Source organism: Barbus barbus (assembly GCF_936440315.1).
Source record: "Barbus barbus genome assembly, chromosome: 48".
Taxonomy (NCBI): domain Eukaryota; kingdom Metazoa; phylum Chordata; class Actinopteri; order Cypriniformes; family Cyprinidae; genus Barbus; species Barbus barbus.
Window position 1 is genome coordinate 21,216,676 of NC_136726.1, and position 19,308 is coordinate 21,235,983.

Here is a 19,308-nt window from a genome sequence, read left to right on the forward strand (position 1 = left end):
TTTAAGTTACCACACGTTTTTTCCAGGCGTATATAAATAATATAGGCTATGTAGTTAAAATAAACATTTAAAAAAGGATGAAAATTAATACAAAATACAAAACAATACAATATAATTATATTTATATAATAATATAAAAATACAAAATAATTTATATGATCAATTTACAAATTTATACATTATTTATAAAGTTATATAATTTGTATTGATTTTAATCATTTGCATTTTTTTTATTTTAATCTGTTTATTTTTGTTTTAATAAAAAACAATTATGTTCTTAAACATGCTCAAACCAAATTTTTAAACACTGATTTTGGGCAATTCAAAATGAAGTAATATTTAGTATGATTTTGCATTTATAGTAGGTCACTTATCAAATCATGCAGCAGGACCAGTGTATAATCAATGCTGTTGTAGGTTATAATAACTTCTAAAGAAAGACCCACCAGTTTAGTCATTATGTGCTTGAATTTGGTGATGGCTATCTTTAAATAATAAAATGCATACATCTATTTCTGAATCTGGAGCTTGAACACATTAACTTCAAGGTTGTAAGATGTTTGAGGGTAGGGTCTTTGCTATTTTTGCTTGCTGATGGAACAGGCTTCATTCTTGAGGACATCTCGAATATCAATCAATACCAGCAAGAGCTTTTAATGGACCAGTGGACCCCAATCTACTGCTAGAACACCTACGCGTCTGTGACAGTTGTTTGTTTGTAAAGCAGATGCTTTTAAATAAAACTTGAACGTTTGATGCATGATTATAAGATTTATTTACTTTGATAATATATTTAATATGTAAAGCTTCCCAAGTGCATGATGGCAAGTATTGTCCAACGGCGCCAGAAATAGTTCCCCGCTCTTAGTGTGAATCACTGCGCCTCACAGTGAGTGGAAGCTAATGAGGAAGTAGCGCCGGTCAGTTTTTCAGTCAGCTGTCAAACACACCGCAGCAAACACTCACGATCTTCACTTTGCACACTATATAAGTCGGTTTTACTACATTTCTGGAAATTTCGCAGATTTAAATGCACCTGGAGCTCAGGAGGAGGTAAACGCGTTTTTATATGGTTTAACTGATGTTAGATACTTTATTGAAATGCCTGAGGTGACATATTTACCACCTCAAATAAGTAAAACTTTTATTAGTTGCAAAGTAAACAACGTTTAAAAAATATTTTTATGTTGCCTTAAACGTGTACATGACATAAAGTTAAGGATTTACTCATTAGGAGGAGAAATAGAAACTAAAACGTTGTCGGTTGTGAAAGTACCCGAGCTTCCAGCTCAGGATCAACTTTCACTTTTATTAAACTGTTTAAAGACACAACGAGATTAACAAACTTCAACAAAAACAAGTTTGTTCGATGTTTTATGCTGTTTTTGGCGAGTTTAAAGCTCAGATCTCGTGATTGACAGTCATGCTAATCGGCTAACGCGTCGCTTTGATTTGTAAGTTAAGCTACTTTTATAAAGTGTTTTACAAACTGAATTCTTGTAAACATGTGTTTCAGACGAAGGGGAAGTGGTCAAATGTGTGTATATGCATGAGCTAGTATGCGTTTTTTCTTTTCTGCTTACTGTGTAAAATGTGTAAAAAACAAATAAAGAAAATAAAAGTTCCCAAAGAGATGATATCTGTCACTAAAACTGGGTTTTTGTTGTGTATCTGGTTAATTTAGGCATTGTTTTATATTATGTAGTTGATACAATAATGTAGTTGCGCATATATATTGTCCTTTAGTGTGGAAAAGTGGCAGAAAATCACTAAAAGAAATAGAGGACGAGTGGTAGTCATGCTTTTTCAATTGGATTTCCCTGCAATCATATGACACTGAGTTGGGCTGTGTCTCAAAACCTAGTGAGCTCACTGTGCTGCCTACTGAGGGCGCATTTTTGGGAATCATCAGCCTCAAATGCGCCTGTAGGCATCTTTCATTGCCAAGTTAAGGCTGCTTTGTACCTGCTCAATATTCAGTGTAAAGATGCAATATAGCATAAAAGCCAGACTAAATTATGCCTGCTCAGACCCAACTCAGCCATCAATATCAAAGAACTGTATAAAGATGCAGTTGCTGTGCAAATACCTCTAAGCAGCATTAAACAGTCTGAATGCCTCTTCAGAAGTGCTTCTGTGCCACCTTTGCAGTGTAAATTGTGACCATGTACTACAAAACCAGTCATAAGTAACACCGGTATATTTGTAGCAATAGCCAACAATACATTGTATGGGTCAAAATTATCCATTTTTCTTTTATGCCAAAAATCATTAGAATATTAAGTAAAGATCATGCTCCATGAAGTAAATTTCCTACCATAAATATATCAAAACTTCATTTTTGATTAGTAACATGCATTGCTAAGAACTTCATTTGGACAACTTTAAAGGCGATTTTTCTTAATATTTAGATTTTTTTTGCACCCTCAGATTCCAGATTTTCAAATAGTTGTATCTCGGACAAATCAATGGAAAGATTATTTAAAAAAATTGACCCTTAGGACTGGTTTTGTGGTCCAGGGTCACAATTTGGCGCATGATGACCAGAGGTGTTGCTGATTGGGCACTGGAATAATTAGGCTACTTAAATGTTTGTGTACCTCGTTACAATTTACTGAATGTTAGCACATATATATATATATATATATTATAATTTTTTTTTTATTAGCTGCTGCTTTTTCAAACATGCCATGCATGCATATTTCTCCTAAAGCTGCTGTTAGGAATGTATTTATGATGCACCTAAATGCTTTTTGGTTTGACAAACATACTGCATGCACTAATGATTCCCACTAAAAAAAACTCAATACACTTATTTCCTCTCAGACCGTTGCAGGATGATTCCTGTGGTTCCTGTGGAGTCCTGCACACATGTACTGGCAGAGTTTGACTGTCTGGACCCCCTCCTTTCCGCCCTGCGACTGGACTCGGGACGGATCAAAGTAAATCACACATTTACCTACTTTACTAACTATTGTGAAACAGTCAAAGTTTTGATTTTAACGGCTTATATGGCATCTGATATTCAAACTGACCTGAATTGTGGTTGGTGCTGTTTACTTTTCAGCAAGTGATTGGTCCGATGGTCTCGTTTTTATTTCTTCTCGCCTGTAATGCCTGATAAAGAAGCGTTTGTGAGTGCAGTGCTGCTTTGTGAACAGCGTTACTGGAGAAACAGATATTTTTACCGCTCCAAGGGCACCTAGTGGCAAAGAATGAATTTACATTTTCATTCAGACCAACAACTGGGCGGGCAATATGCTAATGTTTCATGTTACGTCAACATGAAACGGCTTGGGATTAATTTTTATATTTATGTTATTTATTTATTTTTTCTTGTTTCTTGTTCTTGGCAGATTTTGTGAGTTTCTCTCTAATGTCCTTCTGTCTCTGTCTGTGTATCTCGCAGTGCACATGTCTCTCTGTGTCCAGGAAGTGGTTGGCTCTGGGCACGTCTGCCGGAGGGCTTCATCTCATTCAGAGAGACGGCTGGAAGCAGAAACTCATCCTCACACACAAAGTACACACAACTAAATAATTTCACAAGTTCCCCTTTAACACAGTTAGTGATTGAGTTGGTGCACAGAGCTATAAGCAGTGTCGAAATACTGTTGTTCAGCGTTATCAATTAGATATCAGTGTATTTGCATCAGTGCTGCATGATTAATAAAACCAGGAGCTGCAATATGACTTAGTGTTATTATCATCACACATCAGGTTTTACGTCACAATAAAAGTTTAATGGTTTAACGTTTGAAAATAAAGAAATTAAGACCATAAATATTAGTATTGTAGTTGTAATGTGAAACAAAATTGTTATTGTTGTATTATTCTTTATTTTATTTTTTTAAGGTGAAATATTCTTGATTCTTATTAGATTTTTTATTTAATAATAATAAATATTATTATTAGTTACACTTCATTTTAAGGTGTCCTTGTTACAGTGTAATTATACATTTAAGTACTGAGTAATATTAATTAACTGCATGTACTTACTATATGGTATATGGTTAGGCTTAGGGTTACTTGCATGTAATTATGCATAATTTATTGTTATATTATAATAGTAAGTACATGTAGCATGTGGAATAAGGACACCTTAAATTAAAGTGTTATCTTATTAATAATGTTATTTATTTATTTTTATTCTTATTTTTTTCACGCAGCCCTAATTTGTGTTTAAACTTTGTGCAATCTGCAACAGTATATGCATGACATATTTGCCTTTTCCTGTGTTTATAAATAGTTATTGATCACACCAGCACACAGGATAGTGCGTTGGCATCAACTTACACTTACGTCCGGGCTCAGAGTGCATCATTCTCTGCTTTGACCCATGAAACATGTTTTTACAAGCTAGAAAGTGTGTGCACAGGCAACAGTGAAAATAGGGAAACTCTACCATTTTTTCAAGAGCATCTGGAGACAGTAGAGATTAATAATAACGGTCACAACATAAAATAATTTTCTAGTTCTGCTTTTGTTTTGTTTTTTAGGAAGGCTCAGTCACGCAGGTCTCATGCTGCCCCCATGATGAAGACTTTATCGCTGTAGCAACGAGGTATTCATATTCATGTTTATATGCGCTCCTGGTGTTTTTGGTTGCCAGTCTGGACTCTTTTGATGTGTGTGTCCTTCAGTCAGGGTTTGGTGGTGGTGTGGGAGCTGCATTTAGAGCGGCGTGGCCGTCCTGAGCGCGTCTCTGTGTCCTGGGAGCACCGGGGACAGACGGTAACATCTCTGTGCTGGGACACTGCAGCCCTCCGAGTGTTTGCCGGAGATGTCGGAGGGAAAGTGTCCTGCGTTCGGGCTGGGTCATCTAAACTCGGGAAGGTATAAGAAAACTTAAACGTTTTAACACTTTAAGTTTTGTGCATGTCAGTGTGGCCATGTTCAAAGTTTGGGGTCTTTAAGATTTTTTTAATGTTTTTGAAAGAAGTCTCTTTTGCTCAAGGCTGCATTTATTTGATCAAAAATACAGTAAAAATAGTAATATTGTGAAATGTTATTACAATTCAAAAGAACTGTTTTGTATTTGAATATATTTAAAAATGTAATTTATTCCTGTGATGCAAAGCTGAATTTTCAGCATCATTACTCCAGTCAGTCACATGATCCTTCAGAAATCATTCTAATAGCGCTACTCAAGAAAAATTTCTTATTATTATCAGTGTCTGAAACGGTTGTTCTTCATATTTTATGTGGAAACCGCAATACATTTTTTCAGGATTCTTTGAATTGAGAGTTCAAAAGAAGAGCATTTATTCAAAATATATATCTTTTGTAACATTATGAATGTCTTTACTGTTGCATTTGATCAATTTAATGCGTCTTTGCTGAATAAAAAACCATTAATTTCTTTCAAAAAAAAAATCTTACTGACCTCAAAGTTTTGGACCGTTTAATGCATTTTATTTAAATGAAAAAAAGCAGTGATTTTAATCTATGCTTGTGTGTTTCTGTCTGTGTTTGTTGTGGTTTGGTGTCCAAACAGGGCTCTGCGTTTATGATCTTCCCAATTCAGACCATCACCACAGTGGATTCACGTGTCGTTCAGCTGGGCTACTCAGACGGACACCTGGTGGTTTCGTCTCTCAGCCGCTGCTACCTGTGTGACACAGAGAGGTGTGTGTGTGTGTTTGCAGGAGACATGGGATGTCCCACAACTATACCAACAATTAATTAAATAAAGGAAAAGTACTCACCAGAGATTACTAGATCTAGATCACTAGAACATTTTAAACACAAATGTACCAGTTCATTTGAATTAGGCTCTTTATTTGATCAAAATATCATGTCAGACATTGAGATCACATTATCTCCAGTGTTCTCAGACCATAACTTAATTAAAATGCATATTAATCATAAGAAAAACTAAATTCAGTTGAAACAGTTGAAAATTCACTCTGTTCCTGTCTCTGTTCCATTCTCAGAGAGAAGTTCTGGCGTGTGGGTAATAAAGAGCGAGATGGAGAGTTTGGGGCATGTTTTCTCCTGCAGGGTCCGGGGGGTCAGCGGGGTCAGGCGCTGTTGTACTGCGCTCGGCCCGGATCCCGCATATGGGAGGCCAGTTTCAGTGGAGAGGTCCTGAGCACACACCAGTTTAAACAGCTGCTGGCCTGCCCACCTCTGCCCCTCGTCTCTTACAAGTGAGTGTTTGTGTGTTTAACACTAACTTGTGACCTCATTAGTGTTTGTTGTTCTGCCTTTTAGTTTTGTATCTCCATACTTTTCTCTCTATATGTTTGTTGTGTATTTTTGTTTTCAGGAATGAGCCACATTTCAACCCTGCACAGACGAGTCCACAGTCTCTGGCTTTCCCAAGACTCCTCCAGTTTGGGTAACCACTCCCTGTACTATAATAACACAAGACCTTTAGTAAAGACACAATATTTCATACCTGCTATTATGATCATGATGATAAGATCTCAGGTTAGAAAGAGTTTTGGATTAATATTTAACTTGTGAATTGTGTGTGTGTGTTTCTTAGGGATCAAAACCTGCTCACCTGGACTGATTCGGCCATCTACATCTTCACCCCTCACAGTGGTCAGGTTCTGCTGTGGACAGAGGTCAAAGGTGAGAGGTCATTGTTTAACCTATATGAGGTTTTAATTATGAAACTTCACAATGCACAAAATATATTTAATAAAAAAAAGATAGATAGATAGATAGATGGCTATTAAACACAAATGTTAAAACATTATTAATACATTTATATAAATAAATGTATTAATGTTTTAACATATGTATTTAATAGCTAAATAAAAATAAAATTTGATATACATTTATATTTATATATATATATATATATATATATATATATATATATATATATGTTATTTTTATATTTTAACTTTGTGAAAAAAATAATACATTTTACATATTTAAAAATATATATATTATATGATATTGATATTACAGCTCTTTATGGATCTTTATCTGCCTTCCTAAAAATATTGAATGTAAAATTAGCATAATTTCATAATAATAATATAAACATAATTAACATAAAACATAAATATATTTTAACAATGTTTTAAAAAGTAACAATATAACTTTTTATAAAGTTGTAAAAATACATTTCTTTTATAGTTGTATAAAAGTTGTAAAATGTAAAAATTGTATGATGTCTTTTATTGTATGACCTGATTTTATAGCTCTTGAATCTGTATCTGTCGTCTTCTCTCTGTAGATGTGGTGGAGATTTCAATTTTCCGTAATGAGCTATTTTGTCTATATGGTGACGGACATTTGTCTCACCTGTCCCTGATGTCACCTGAGCGCTGTGTGGAGCGTCTGATGAAGAGGGAGAACTGGACGCTCGCCACCACCGTCTGTTGCATGTTTCAGCATGCCATTATTACATCCAGGGTACACATTTAGTTTGCATACTGTTTCGCATACTATTTTAAAAGAAGGCAGTATGTACTGTGCAGTATGCATTCAATATTACATTAGTACTCCATTCCAAATAAAGTCACACTCTTTTGCATTTCCTCTTTAGGCCAGGAAGTCCCTCCCCATTGATCGGTTGGAGCAACTTAAGGCTCAGCTAAACTCTGCCTCCCAGCAGCAGCTGATTGGTCAGCTGGAGGAAGTGATCAGCAAACTGGAGCCACTAGACTCCGCCTGCAGCAGCCGCAGGAGCAGTATTTCCTCACACGTGAGTCCAAAAACACACAGGCATATATAAAGATGCACGTTTTTGAAATAAAAATGACTCTTCCTGTTGTGTGCAGGAGAGCTTCAACGTTCTGGACTGCGGCATCTACCGCGTCATCAGCCGAAGAGGCAGCCAATCAGACGATGACGCCAACTCCCTCACCAACCAATCGATGCTTGAGGAGGAGCGGCTGAATGAGTTCAGTTTTACTGAGGAGGAGCGGGTGGAGAATGGTGAGACTGAGAGAGAGACACTGAGAAAACAAAAGATCGATTTCGGACCTAAAAGCCAGTTAGCAGATTCCGGCTCTCTCAGTGGGAATTATTTGTCCTGATATAGGAAGTACTCCACTCACATTTCATTATTGATCAGAAAGTATGGAAGCTTGTTTATGCCATGGGATAAAAAATTTCAATATAAACAGGCAACTGCAGCTTTTTATCTCACAGTTTTTCTCAGAATCGCAAGATATAAACTCAAGATATTAACTCAGATTGACTTTTTTTCAGAATTGTTCATTTGCAAACTCATAATTGACCCTTTGCAAAGAGTTACTGGTGCTATGTCCGACAAGCAATGCCGCTCTCAAAGAGGAAACTTACAACATGCCGACAGGTTACCTTTGGTATGAAACAAGGTCTCAGCTTTCAAATTTGGTTATTTTTTAAGAAATTCAAACAATAAATAATGTTTTGTGGCTCTTTAATGTGCCACGACAGATCGCTGTAGCGCCTCAGTTCAAACGTCACGTGAACTGATCATCTCTTCCTCTTAACTGGTTATAGCATGAAATAAACATGAATGAACATCAGAAGATATATTGTTTTAACCGTGGGAAGACGTCAGTACACACCATTTTTCAAGTTTAAGTCCACCAATGTTAATCTACTCTCCCGTCTGGTTTGTTTATGATTGGTCAGATCACCTGTCAGTCAAACTCCCGGTGAAGGGTCAATTTTGAGATAAAAAGTTGCAATTACTTACTCCTTTTTTTTTTTTTTTTTTGTCTCATGGCAAAAAAACAGGCTTTCATAAGAGAGATTTTCTTCAACACATAAAAATATTTGGCACATAACACTACACAGATGCTGTAATGACCCATTTTACTAATTTGACATTTCGGAGTGAATCAGGAAATTAAACAAGGAAAACAAATGTAAACAGGGACTTAATTTTATTTATGTGAAAAAAATGAAGGATTAGTAAATGAGAGAGCCATTTTATAGGCATATAACATACAACAGATGAATTGTGGACGATAAGACCAGGGCTGTGTATTAAGGTAGCAAATGTTTAATTCCAATTTTCTTTTTCACATCCATGCCGAAAGCAAAAATTCTGCACAATGTAACAAACTCCCCACCAATCAGAACTTAAGTGATATTTATTAAACAATTTGAATGTTCAGTATGCCGATAAATGAGATTTCACTGCTTGCAGAGCTGTCCACCAAAATAAAAACCAAACAACTGACAAATAATGCAGTTTGCAGCTGGTTATAACAAAATAAATCTAATTTATCATTTTTAATATTGTGATTTTTTTTATTTTTTTTAATTGTATAGTTTTATAGTAGTAATTGTATGTCAGTGTGTTGGATGTCAAATACTGTGCAATAAAATACACTAAAAACATCAATGAGCAGTAGTTTAATCATTTATCTGGTGTTTTCAACATTTTAGAATCTTTTTTCTGATCATTATTATCTGCTTTATTCTGTGCTTTTGCTTAATTATCACACATCTTCTGACTTTATTCTCTCTGTCTTTCCAATCATCTCTCTATTATTTTATCTCCTCCTTTTGCTGTCCTGAAGACTCTCAGTCTGTGCGTGGAGAGGGCGACAGGTCAGACATCAGCTTGCAGTTTCTGCCGCTGCCTTTCCGCTCAAAACCCCCACGAGTCGCCCTGCAGGCTGTTCGAGACAGGTACACACACACACACACACACACACACACACACTTATACAGCTGTCCCTAAAAACTGTAATAATTTCACTTCCTCTTAAATTTCACACCAGACCCATTCTGCTTTGCTCTGATTGGCTGGATCACAAGGAAGTAAAATTCCACTGAAGAGTCAAACTTATATTAATACTCATTAAAATGCAGCTACTGATACCCAGGTTATTTTTAAAACTGCAACTTCCTGTTTTGTCGTAGTGTCACATATTGCTTTATCTCATTTTATGCTGATGCCTGTGATTGGTAAGGTTACACGTTATTTCTGCTCTGTTTTCTTTATGCAAAATCAGCTGCATTTTATTTCCTTATATTTTGGGCAATCATTTATGACGTTGATGACTATCTCAGATTTTTGTGTCTGTGAATATGTGTACGTCAGTGTCTCGAGCTTTGTGAAAAAGACCACTGAGAAGATCAACACGCTTCAGATGAACGCAGACCTGTGGCCTCGGCCTGACCTCAGGGAAGGGGTTCAAGGAGAGGTCACGGCCACAGTGACCCCTCTTCCAGAAGAAGTCGAGCATGAGTAAGTTTGTTTTACTGTCTGACTCACTAATGTGGTTTTCTGACCGCTGCTATTGGTGTTTTGTATATTGACCTTGTTTTTATTGTGGTTTTTGATTGTCTCTCTGTAAGATTGAACGCTGAGCAGTCCAGCTTGGAGTCTGAGCTGCAGGAGTTGAGGGCCGCCACAAAGAAAGCCATGTGAGTTGAGGAGCGCTGCTTCGTACTGCTGCACACAGGCAGGAGGATGTTCAGTCAAGTTGAATTATAAGCTAGTGAATGTTTGCATATGATACATTAATTAGAAAATCATGAAATTATTTGGAAATTTTGGCCAAAAGCTGGTGTCAGTAGGCTTTTTTTTTTTTTTGAGAGACACTGAAGACTGGAGTAATGATGCTAATAAATTCAGCTTTGCATCACAGACATTAATTACATTTTACAATATATTATATTACAAGATAAAAAAAAAATTTTAATAGCAATAATATTCCACAATATATACTGTTTTTACTGCGTGCGGAAGTGGTGAGCATAAAACATTTCAAAATCTTGCCTACCCCAAACTTTTGAACTGTAATTTAGTCATATCAATGATCAATTTTTCAACCTCGAGTTTATAGGTTAAAATGCATTGATGCAAAAGAGAAATTATGTATTTTATATGCACAATTAGAAACAGAAGTTTTTCACATTTGTGTTCCTGTTCATTTTAAAAGCCTTCAGTGTGACAAATTATTTTTTTAAAGTATGTATAATTCTATTTAGTCTCTCAATTAATGTTAAGTCATACAATGTGTGTATAATAATGACAATGAATATTTTCCAAGTTCCTTCAAATTATTTTAAATGAAATTTAGCATGTCATACTGTATGAAATTACTCTCCAATCACTGTAGTTGCTTTTCCTGTGCACTGGACTGTTGTTAGAGTTGATATTTGTTCCTCTGCAGCTCTCAGATCCAGGACCCCATGGTTTTATTGGACCCTGTCTGTCTAAGCGATGTACTTCGAGAGTGGGCTCCAGTTCTGGAGAGGGTCCTGGGTCCAGAGGATCACACCAGACCTACAGAAATAACAACTCAAGAGGAGAAGACTCTGGAGGAGGAAGAGCTTGTTTCATCAATGTCCTGCTGTGTCGTGGTTCAGCCAGATATCTACTCTGCTAGCCTGGATGAATCTGCAACCCTTACTGAAGAAGAGGACCTTGGAGAGAGCACCCCTTGTTCCACCGCCCCAGTCAGAGCGCTGTGCCCACCTCTGGCGAATCATGTCGAACTAATACAGCTGTTTTCCCCCAAACCTCTGCCCCCTGACCTCCAGGCTGACCTCTCACAGCTGGCCTGTCTTTATCTGGATATGGGCTGTCCCGGTAGAGGAGGCATCGAAAGCGTGTGTGTGTTCCTGAGGAGGTACTTCTTCCTGTTGGACCAGGAGAGAGTGAGGAAGATGTGTATGCTGCGATACAGAGAGCACCGCGAGGTGATGAAGGCGTATATTGCTGGCATGCTGGGTAGGTTTTTTACATAAATGCACCAATTATTACAGTTAATACACATTTATGTCCTCCGGGGAAGTTTGTATTTACGAGTTGGCAAGTAATAATTGCAAATCTGGTTGGAGCAGGTTGTTATTCATAGCTTTCAGTCACGTGACTGGCTCGAAGACCTGGAGGGCAAAACATCCATAGAACTGCAGGACAAGCCTGTCAATTTTCCATCTGCTTCACAGCCGCAAATATTTAGATCACCTCTCAAAAGAATAAAACACAAGTATGTGAACAAAATGCAAGTTTTGGGGATTTGCAATCCATATTAGACACCCGCGGCGATATTTCAATCATTAAACAGTGTGACAAAACGTTGTAAAAACACTTATAGTGCCTTAATATATTTAAACCAGTAATATTAAAATATCAAATTCAGTAATCTCTATATTAATGATGCATAGTTTACATGGGCATGCAGATGAGACCAGAATATGAACGCAGTCCGCGTAATGGTTCAGTGTTTTCCTTCTAGTGGTTTTCTATGTGAAACCATTTAACGTGATGAATGAAAAAAAATTATAATTTTAACAAATCCAGTTTTGCACTTGTATTTACGACTTCGTGGTAACATTCATGCAGGTTCAACTCATTAATACAATATTTCCAACAGGACTTAAATGTACCAAATGAACCATTACATAGCCCTGCATTATATTCGCTGAATTAAATCCAATACTTTTTTCTTATTAATTTTGGACTGCAATTAAACATACGTAAAATATTATGGATATATTTGAATTCATCATCATCAAATTAGTTAATATTAGTCCTCTTTTGCAAATCAGCAAAATCAGATTTTTTTTTTTTTTCAAGATTCAGGGCTGAATTATTGCAGTTCTGTTAATATTGTGTTGTAGAGTTCACTCAGGCCAGTAAGGTGGTGGAGGTAATTCAGAAGGGCGATCTGCTGAAGTCTCTGCGCAGTCTGAGAGAACTTCAGCCCTGGAAAGCACCTCTGCTACTCTCACACCTGTACAGGTGAGTTTACTTCTCACACGTGCTTATATCTGTGTAATGTCAATATGGCCACCTGCAGACTATTGAATATAATGCTTTTTTTCCTCTACAGACTCTATGATAAACACGGAGAGGTGGCTGTTCGTGCCTACCCGCAGTTCTATCCCACAATCCTCCCCTCTGACATCATGGCCATGGCTTTACCCAGCCACTTCCTGCCTTATCTGGACAATCTGGTCCAATCACGAGCCGAGCAGCAGCGGTACGGCTGTGTTTCATTATATAGTGTTTTATGATGTTTATCATATTTGTAAAGGTTATAAATGAGCCATTCATATCCTTTGAATATATCAAATAAACTATTTTTGTCGTCTGCCAGGTTGTCTTTCTTGGGCTCTCTTCTCCAGCCAGAAACTCTACGGCAGGATTGGCTGGAACTGGCTCTATCCCATGATGCCCCACAAAAGGATGACACACTCACTGCTGACGGACAGCCCAGGTACAAAAAACTATTTATACGTAACTTTATACGTAACTAGATTTATATATATACATATATACACACACACACATGCATACATATATACATACATATGTTTATATACATTTGAAGACAAAAGTATGAGCCAAAAAATTAAAGTTTAAAACAGCCCTAAATGTAGTTGTTTTTTCCCAGACATTAATATGTGTCCTGTTTAATTTGATGAATGAATATCATGCATTTACAGCCTTTCTGTGTATATAAAATCACTTGTACACATTGTGCAATATGAATATATGTGACCCTGGACCACAAAACCAGTCTTAAGTCGCTGGGGTATATTTGTAGCAATAGCCAAAAATACATTGTATGGGTCAAAATTATTGATTTTTTTTCTTTTATGCCAAAAATCATTAGGATATTAATTAGAGATCATGTTCCATGAAGATATTTAGTAAATTTCTTACCTTAAATATATCAACTTTTTTGATTAGTAATATGCATTTCTAAGAACTTCATTTGGACAACTTTTAAAGGCTATTTTCTATATATTTCAATTTTTTTCAAATGGTTGTATCTCGGCCAAATATTGTCCTCCTAACAAACCATACATCAATGGAAAGATTATTTATTCAGCTTTCAGATGATGTAGAAATCTTAATTTCGAAAAATTTACACTTAAGACTGGTTTTGTGGTCCAGGGTCATATATGGTACTCTGTACCATTTAAATAAATAATTTATCTAAATAATTTATTTATTTATATGATGTCTCCTATGCTTTAGGTGGCACTCTCATTTCTTCAGCTGGGGTTATGGGCGTCTGCTGTCTCTGCTGATTCGTCTGCCTGCTGATCTGGCCTCCAAACAGAAGATGCTGGAGATGTGCAGAACTCATGGGTGAGTGTAGAATTAGAATTGGATCAGAATGAGTAGTTGTGTGTATATTGTGACTGTGTTATTTGTCTCTCAGGTATTGGATGGGTTACCTGTACCTGTGCAGAGAGCTGCAGCAGCGGCCTGAGGCTTTCAGTGCCATCTGCAGACTGGACGACATGACACTACTAGAGGGGGATGATGGTACAACAAACACAGACGCTTAAAACTGTCAATGCAAAGTCACTTAATTCATTTATTTTAACCAAGAACCTGGTTGTCTGACTCACACTTAAAGACATTGTCGAGTTATTCTATGTCTCTAATACCTCTCTCTTTGTCTTTCTGCAGGTATTGTACCTCAGTCTCTTGATGAGTGGGTGTTGCTTCTCCAGCTCTCCCAACAAATCAGTTCAAGCAACGAAGCCCCGCCCACTTCAGCCCTGCCCAGCAATGGATCCTGTTCAGATGACACTAACAGCACGAGCGATAGTTCTCCTGACCTATCAGACGGTTCGACTGACTGGAGCATTCCCATCAGCCCGGAGAACATCATCCTGCATCTGATGCGGGTCTTCGGTCCGGACCAGGCCCTGACGGCCCTCCAGGAGCTTGGGATACAAGTGGATCTCAGTTCACGCTCCACGCTGGTCTGTGATCTGCTTCGTATGGCTGAGAAGCGACAAAGGTGAGGGCGTGGAAAATAATAGTGGGCTTTTCAGAGAGCAGTACACTAGTATTCAATGCCAAACTTACTGTTTTAAAAAATATAAGTATATACTATAAGTATATATAAAAATATATACTGCACAGTATGCTAATATTCTATTTCAATCTAATTGTTTTTGGAAAATACGAAGCAGTTTATATTAAATAGCAGGCAGAATGGTAGTATTCCATTACGAACATATTAGTTGGAATAGCATGCTACCATACAACGTAATATTTTTGTCATATAAAATTATAAATAGTATTGTAATATGAGTAGTATAGTAGGATGCTATTTTGAATTTAAATATTGTTTTTGAAAAATGGTAATCCATCCCGAACATATTGGCTGAATTTGGAATTGCATACAGTATACTATTGCTATTTCTGCCATAATATTATATAGGAGGAAGTGTAAGAGCGGTATAATAGCATGCTATTTCAGATTTAGACATTATTTTTAGAAAATAGTAGGTAGTGAACTGTATGTAGCATGCAGCATTATATTATTCCATTACAGACATTTCAGTTTTGTAAAATATTAGGCAGTCTACAGTATAAACTGCCCAGTATGCTAGTATTGCATTAAAACATAGTATGCTTTGTACATTATCTACTGCCCAGAATGCTAGTATTGAGTTCTGAACATATTGGTTGAATTCGGAATAGCATACTAGCATACAAGTCTTGCAATTTCTGATTTATAAAGATACAGAAGAAAGAGTAAGCATAGTATGCTATGAGTCTAGACATTATTTTGGGGAAAATAGACAGTATACAGTATATAGCAAGCAGAATGGTAGTACTCCATTACAAAAAATACACTATATTATGCACAGTATGCTAATATTCCATTCCGAACATATTGGTTGTGTTCATAATAGCTTACTAGTATAAGAATCTTACTTTTTCTCCCACATAAATATGTTATGCTATTTTAAATTCAGACATTGTTTGTTTTGGAAAATAGTACACCGTATACATTGTATAGCAAGCAACACACTAGGATTCCATTACAAACATATTGTTTTAGGATAGAAAATAGTAAGCAGTGTACAGTATATACACTATATATAGGAAGCTGATGTTCCAATCCAAACATACTGGCTGAATTCAGAATAGCATACTAACTTAACATACTGCTCCTTACTATTTCTTAATGCTAGTCCTCCATACAATAATATAGCAGAAATTGTAAGAGTAGCATGAATATGATATTTTGAATTTAGATGTTGATTTTTGTAAAATAGTGTGCTGTGTACAGTATATACTGCCCAGTATGCTAGTATTCCATTCTGAACATTGGTTAAATTTGCAATGGCATACTAGCATACGACTTTTGCCATTTCTGCTTTATAAATATATGGGAGAACTGGTAAGAGTAGTATGCAATATTGAGTTTAGACATTATTTTTGTAAAATACTAGGGAGTGTACAGTATACACTATGCTGATATTCTATTTTGAACATATTGGTTGTCTGGCATACTAGCATACTGTTTTTATTATTTCTGCCATATGAATGTGTATTTTTAATGGACGTTCAAATTTAGACATTGTTAGCTATTGTTATTTTGGAAAATAGCACGTTAGTAGTCCATTACAAACATATTGTTTTAGGAAGGCAAATATTAGGCAGTGTTCAGTACATAATGCGTAGTATGCTAATATTCCATTCAGATCTATTTGTTTTTGGAAAATTATAGGCAGTGTACTCGGAGGCGTCATGCCCAAAGTAAGGGTGCCCCCTCAGATTTCTGAGCCAAGTGGATTTTGAATGCAGCTTCCAAAAGACAAAAAATAGCCGGTTCATATTTTCTATATTTAATACAATGACAACGGCGTGATTAGATCGTTCAGTGCATCATATCATCAGCTGCTAAATTCAAATCTGCGTTCGCTGGCTGGCGCTGAGCCAGAAACAGGTGCGTTTTTACAGCACTGCGCATTATAACCAATCACACACGATTCTGTTGAGCTTATGAATGCAATGACCAATCAGAGGCGTTCAGATGAGTCATCGCTAAAATGCCAGTGTTTTCTTCGCTTGCTGACTGAATACCTCTTTGTGGCGAATTCTCTCGTTAAACAACAAAGTGCAAATGTGTGTATGAATATGCAAGTAAGATATTCATTTCATAGTGTAAGCTTCAGTGATTTTTTTTTTTTTTTTCTTTTCAGTGGGTGTTTTTGAGAGACTCTAGACTGTCAGTAAAAATGTTCTTTGATGTAAATGTTCTTAGCTCTCTTTCTGTACAATGAAAGTGTTATGATTAGTAGCCTAACTTACTCTTACTCTTTTTAATGTTTTTATTCACATTAACGTTCAATGTTAAATTCACATTAAATATAAATCAGTTGCATTAAAATGTTATGGCATGACACCCATATTTAATAGATTACATTATTAGGTTACTTTGACCATCGCCCACTAGATCAACTAATATAATCTATAAAGGTGAGAATCAAAATATTTCATGAAATAGTTCATATAGAATGTTTTGAAAAAAAAAGAAAAAATATAAAACATAAGTGCTGCTGTGTGTCACACACGCCCCCTCAAAAATAATGAGTGCATGACGCCCCTGTGTGTACTGTATATATCATTACGACCAATTTTTTTGTTTTGTTTTGTATTTTGGAAAATAGTTGGCAGGGTACAGTATATACTGCGCAGTGTACTTGTATTCAATTCTAAGTGTAGGTAATGTTTAACAATTTGTCCTCATGCATTCATTCTTCTTTGTTTTCTCTTTGATGTTTTAGAGCACTGATTCAGACCATGTTGGAGCGCTGTGACCGGTTTCTGTGGTCTCAGCACGCTTAAGACTCAGAGCTGTTGCCTCCAGGACTCAGAGCTGCTCTCAGTATGGACACACTACGGCCTGCCTTCTGTAGTTTGAGTCATGTTTCTTTAAAACAGCTGCTCTGGGATCAGCTGCCTTGCTGAAGATAATGTGGCAGATCAGCTGATTTCAGATTGTGATGCATTCCACTGTAAAAAAAAGAAAAGTTGAGCCAACTTAAAATTAAGGCAACCAACTTCAGCAGATTTTTGTAGGAGATTCTCAACTTTTTGTTGTATAAGAAAACTCAAAAATCTGCTGAAGCTGGTTGCCTTAATTTTAAATTGGCTTAACTTTTTTTTTTTTTTTTTTTTTTTAGTCAATCTAACGCAGATTCCAGTTCATAGTTTTTTTTTTTTTTTTTATCACCAGCACTATGACTGTATTGTGCCGTAAATGGTGAAAGCACTGCGTGGACATCACATGACTTGGTCTAAACTGTTCTTCAGTATTTTCTCTCCTATTTAGCTAGCTATTTAATAAGGTGCTGACACTATTAACAAAGGGCTTTTTTACGTCATTCAGAAATCAGTTTGCACATAAATTATCCTATTGAATTGAATGCAACAATTTATGTAAGAATGGTTCTATCTACACTTCCATGTATATTAATGAGGCCCAGTGTGTTTTCATGTGGTTTTAGGACTATGTAGAATATACAGTATATCCCTTAAATATATACATATATATAAATACATATATATTCATCTATTTAATAGCCTTAATGAAATTTTCATCGCCAAGTATTTGTGAACCTTGTCAAACAAGGCTGTGTTCTTTTAACTGAGGTAACTATAAATAATTGTGAACGTATGAACTAAAAGTGTTTTTGTAACTAATGCCATGTGGCTCAGCTGGTTTAACAGGCTGCTCTTAATGAAAAGCATAATAAATACGAGTATCATGTTCATTTATAACTGTGTCGTTCCTTTGAACGCATAACTGAGAGAATCTCTCTTCATTGCTCTTCATGCAAACTAACATCATTTGAATGCATGGAAAGATTACTAGCAATGAATTTGTGAGGATTTTATTAAGCTCATTATTTTTGCACTGGACGTGTAAATGGACGTGCTGCGCTACACAAACATTTACATCTTGTGCCAGCTTGACACTGGTTTCCTCTGTAGGTCTGTGAGGCACGTGCTCCCGTCAGACGTGTGAAGTTATTCGTACTCGTCCCGAGTGCTGCATCAAACCCAGTGAGAACAACAGCCTTTTAAAGTCATCGACCTGGAATCCCTGAAGTTCTCCTCACTTTCCAATTTCTCTTACCAGACTCTCAGAACTGTCTGTTTTTCTCTGTTGCTCCACTGACCTCTTTTCCAGGTGTGTCTTCTATCAGATCGTCCCTGTGCCAGCAGAAGTGTCATCTGCAGGTGGGCAGAAAAAGACGGATTACGGGAAACATTGACAATAAACTCCTAACACTAAATGTTAAAGGAACAGTTCACCTAAAGATGAAAATCTGCTTAAAATGTATTCACTCTGAGGCCACTTGAGATGAGTTTGTTTCTTTATCAGAAATTATTTGGAAAAATTTAGCATTGTATCACTTGCTCCCCAATGAATCCTCTGCAGTGAATGGGTGCCGTCAGAATGAGAGTCCAAACCACAGCTGATAAAAACATCACAATAATCCACACCACTCCAGTCCATCAGTTAATGTCTTGAGAAATGAAAAACTGCATGTTTGTGGAAAATAAATCCATCAAGGCATTTTAATTTTAAACAAAAAAAGGCCATAATACATAATATT

General features: G+C 36.4%; 1 protein-coding gene across 1 annotated transcript; it reads left to right on the forward strand.

Annotated features, from left to right (window-relative positions):
• The first annotated feature begins 937 nt into the window (after positions 1-937).
• On the forward strand, positions 938-18,473 carry hps5 (HPS5 biogenesis of lysosomal organelles complex 2 subunit 2). Its single transcript, XM_079412379.1, has 24 exons — positions 938-1,053; positions 2,827-2,942; positions 3,410-3,520; positions 4,497-4,561; positions 4,641-4,833; positions 5,495-5,625; positions 5,934-6,149; positions 6,269-6,340; positions 6,491-6,579; positions 7,196-7,374; positions 7,508-7,666; positions 7,743-7,899; positions 9,483-9,594; positions 10,010-10,156; positions 10,267-10,335; positions 11,088-11,647; positions 12,541-12,661; positions 12,753-12,902; positions 13,020-13,139; positions 13,907-14,020; positions 14,094-14,200; positions 14,348-14,684; positions 17,470-17,700; positions 17,869-18,473. The coding sequence occupies exons 2-23, from the start codon at positions 2,838-2,840 to the stop codon at positions 17,528-17,530; spliced, it is 3,375 nt and encodes a 1,124-aa protein (XP_079268505.1). The 5' UTR covers positions 938-1,053; positions 2,827-2,837; the 3' UTR covers positions 17,531-17,700; positions 17,869-18,473.
• Positions 18,474-19,308: the final 835 nt, after the last annotated feature.

Coding starts and splice junctions, on each gene's coding strand:
- hps5 (XM_079412379.1), top strand. CDS start 2,838: ATGATTCCTGTGGTTCCTGTGGAGTCCTGCACACATGTACTGGCAGAG. Junction 9,595..10,009: donor CTGCAGGCTGTTCGAGACAG/GTACACACACAC, acceptor TGTGTACGTCAG/TGTCTCGAGCTTTGTGAAAA. Junction 10,157..10,266: donor CCAGAAGAAGTCGAGCATGA/GTAAGTTTGTTT, acceptor TCTCTCTGTAAG/ATTGAACGCTGAGCAGTCCA.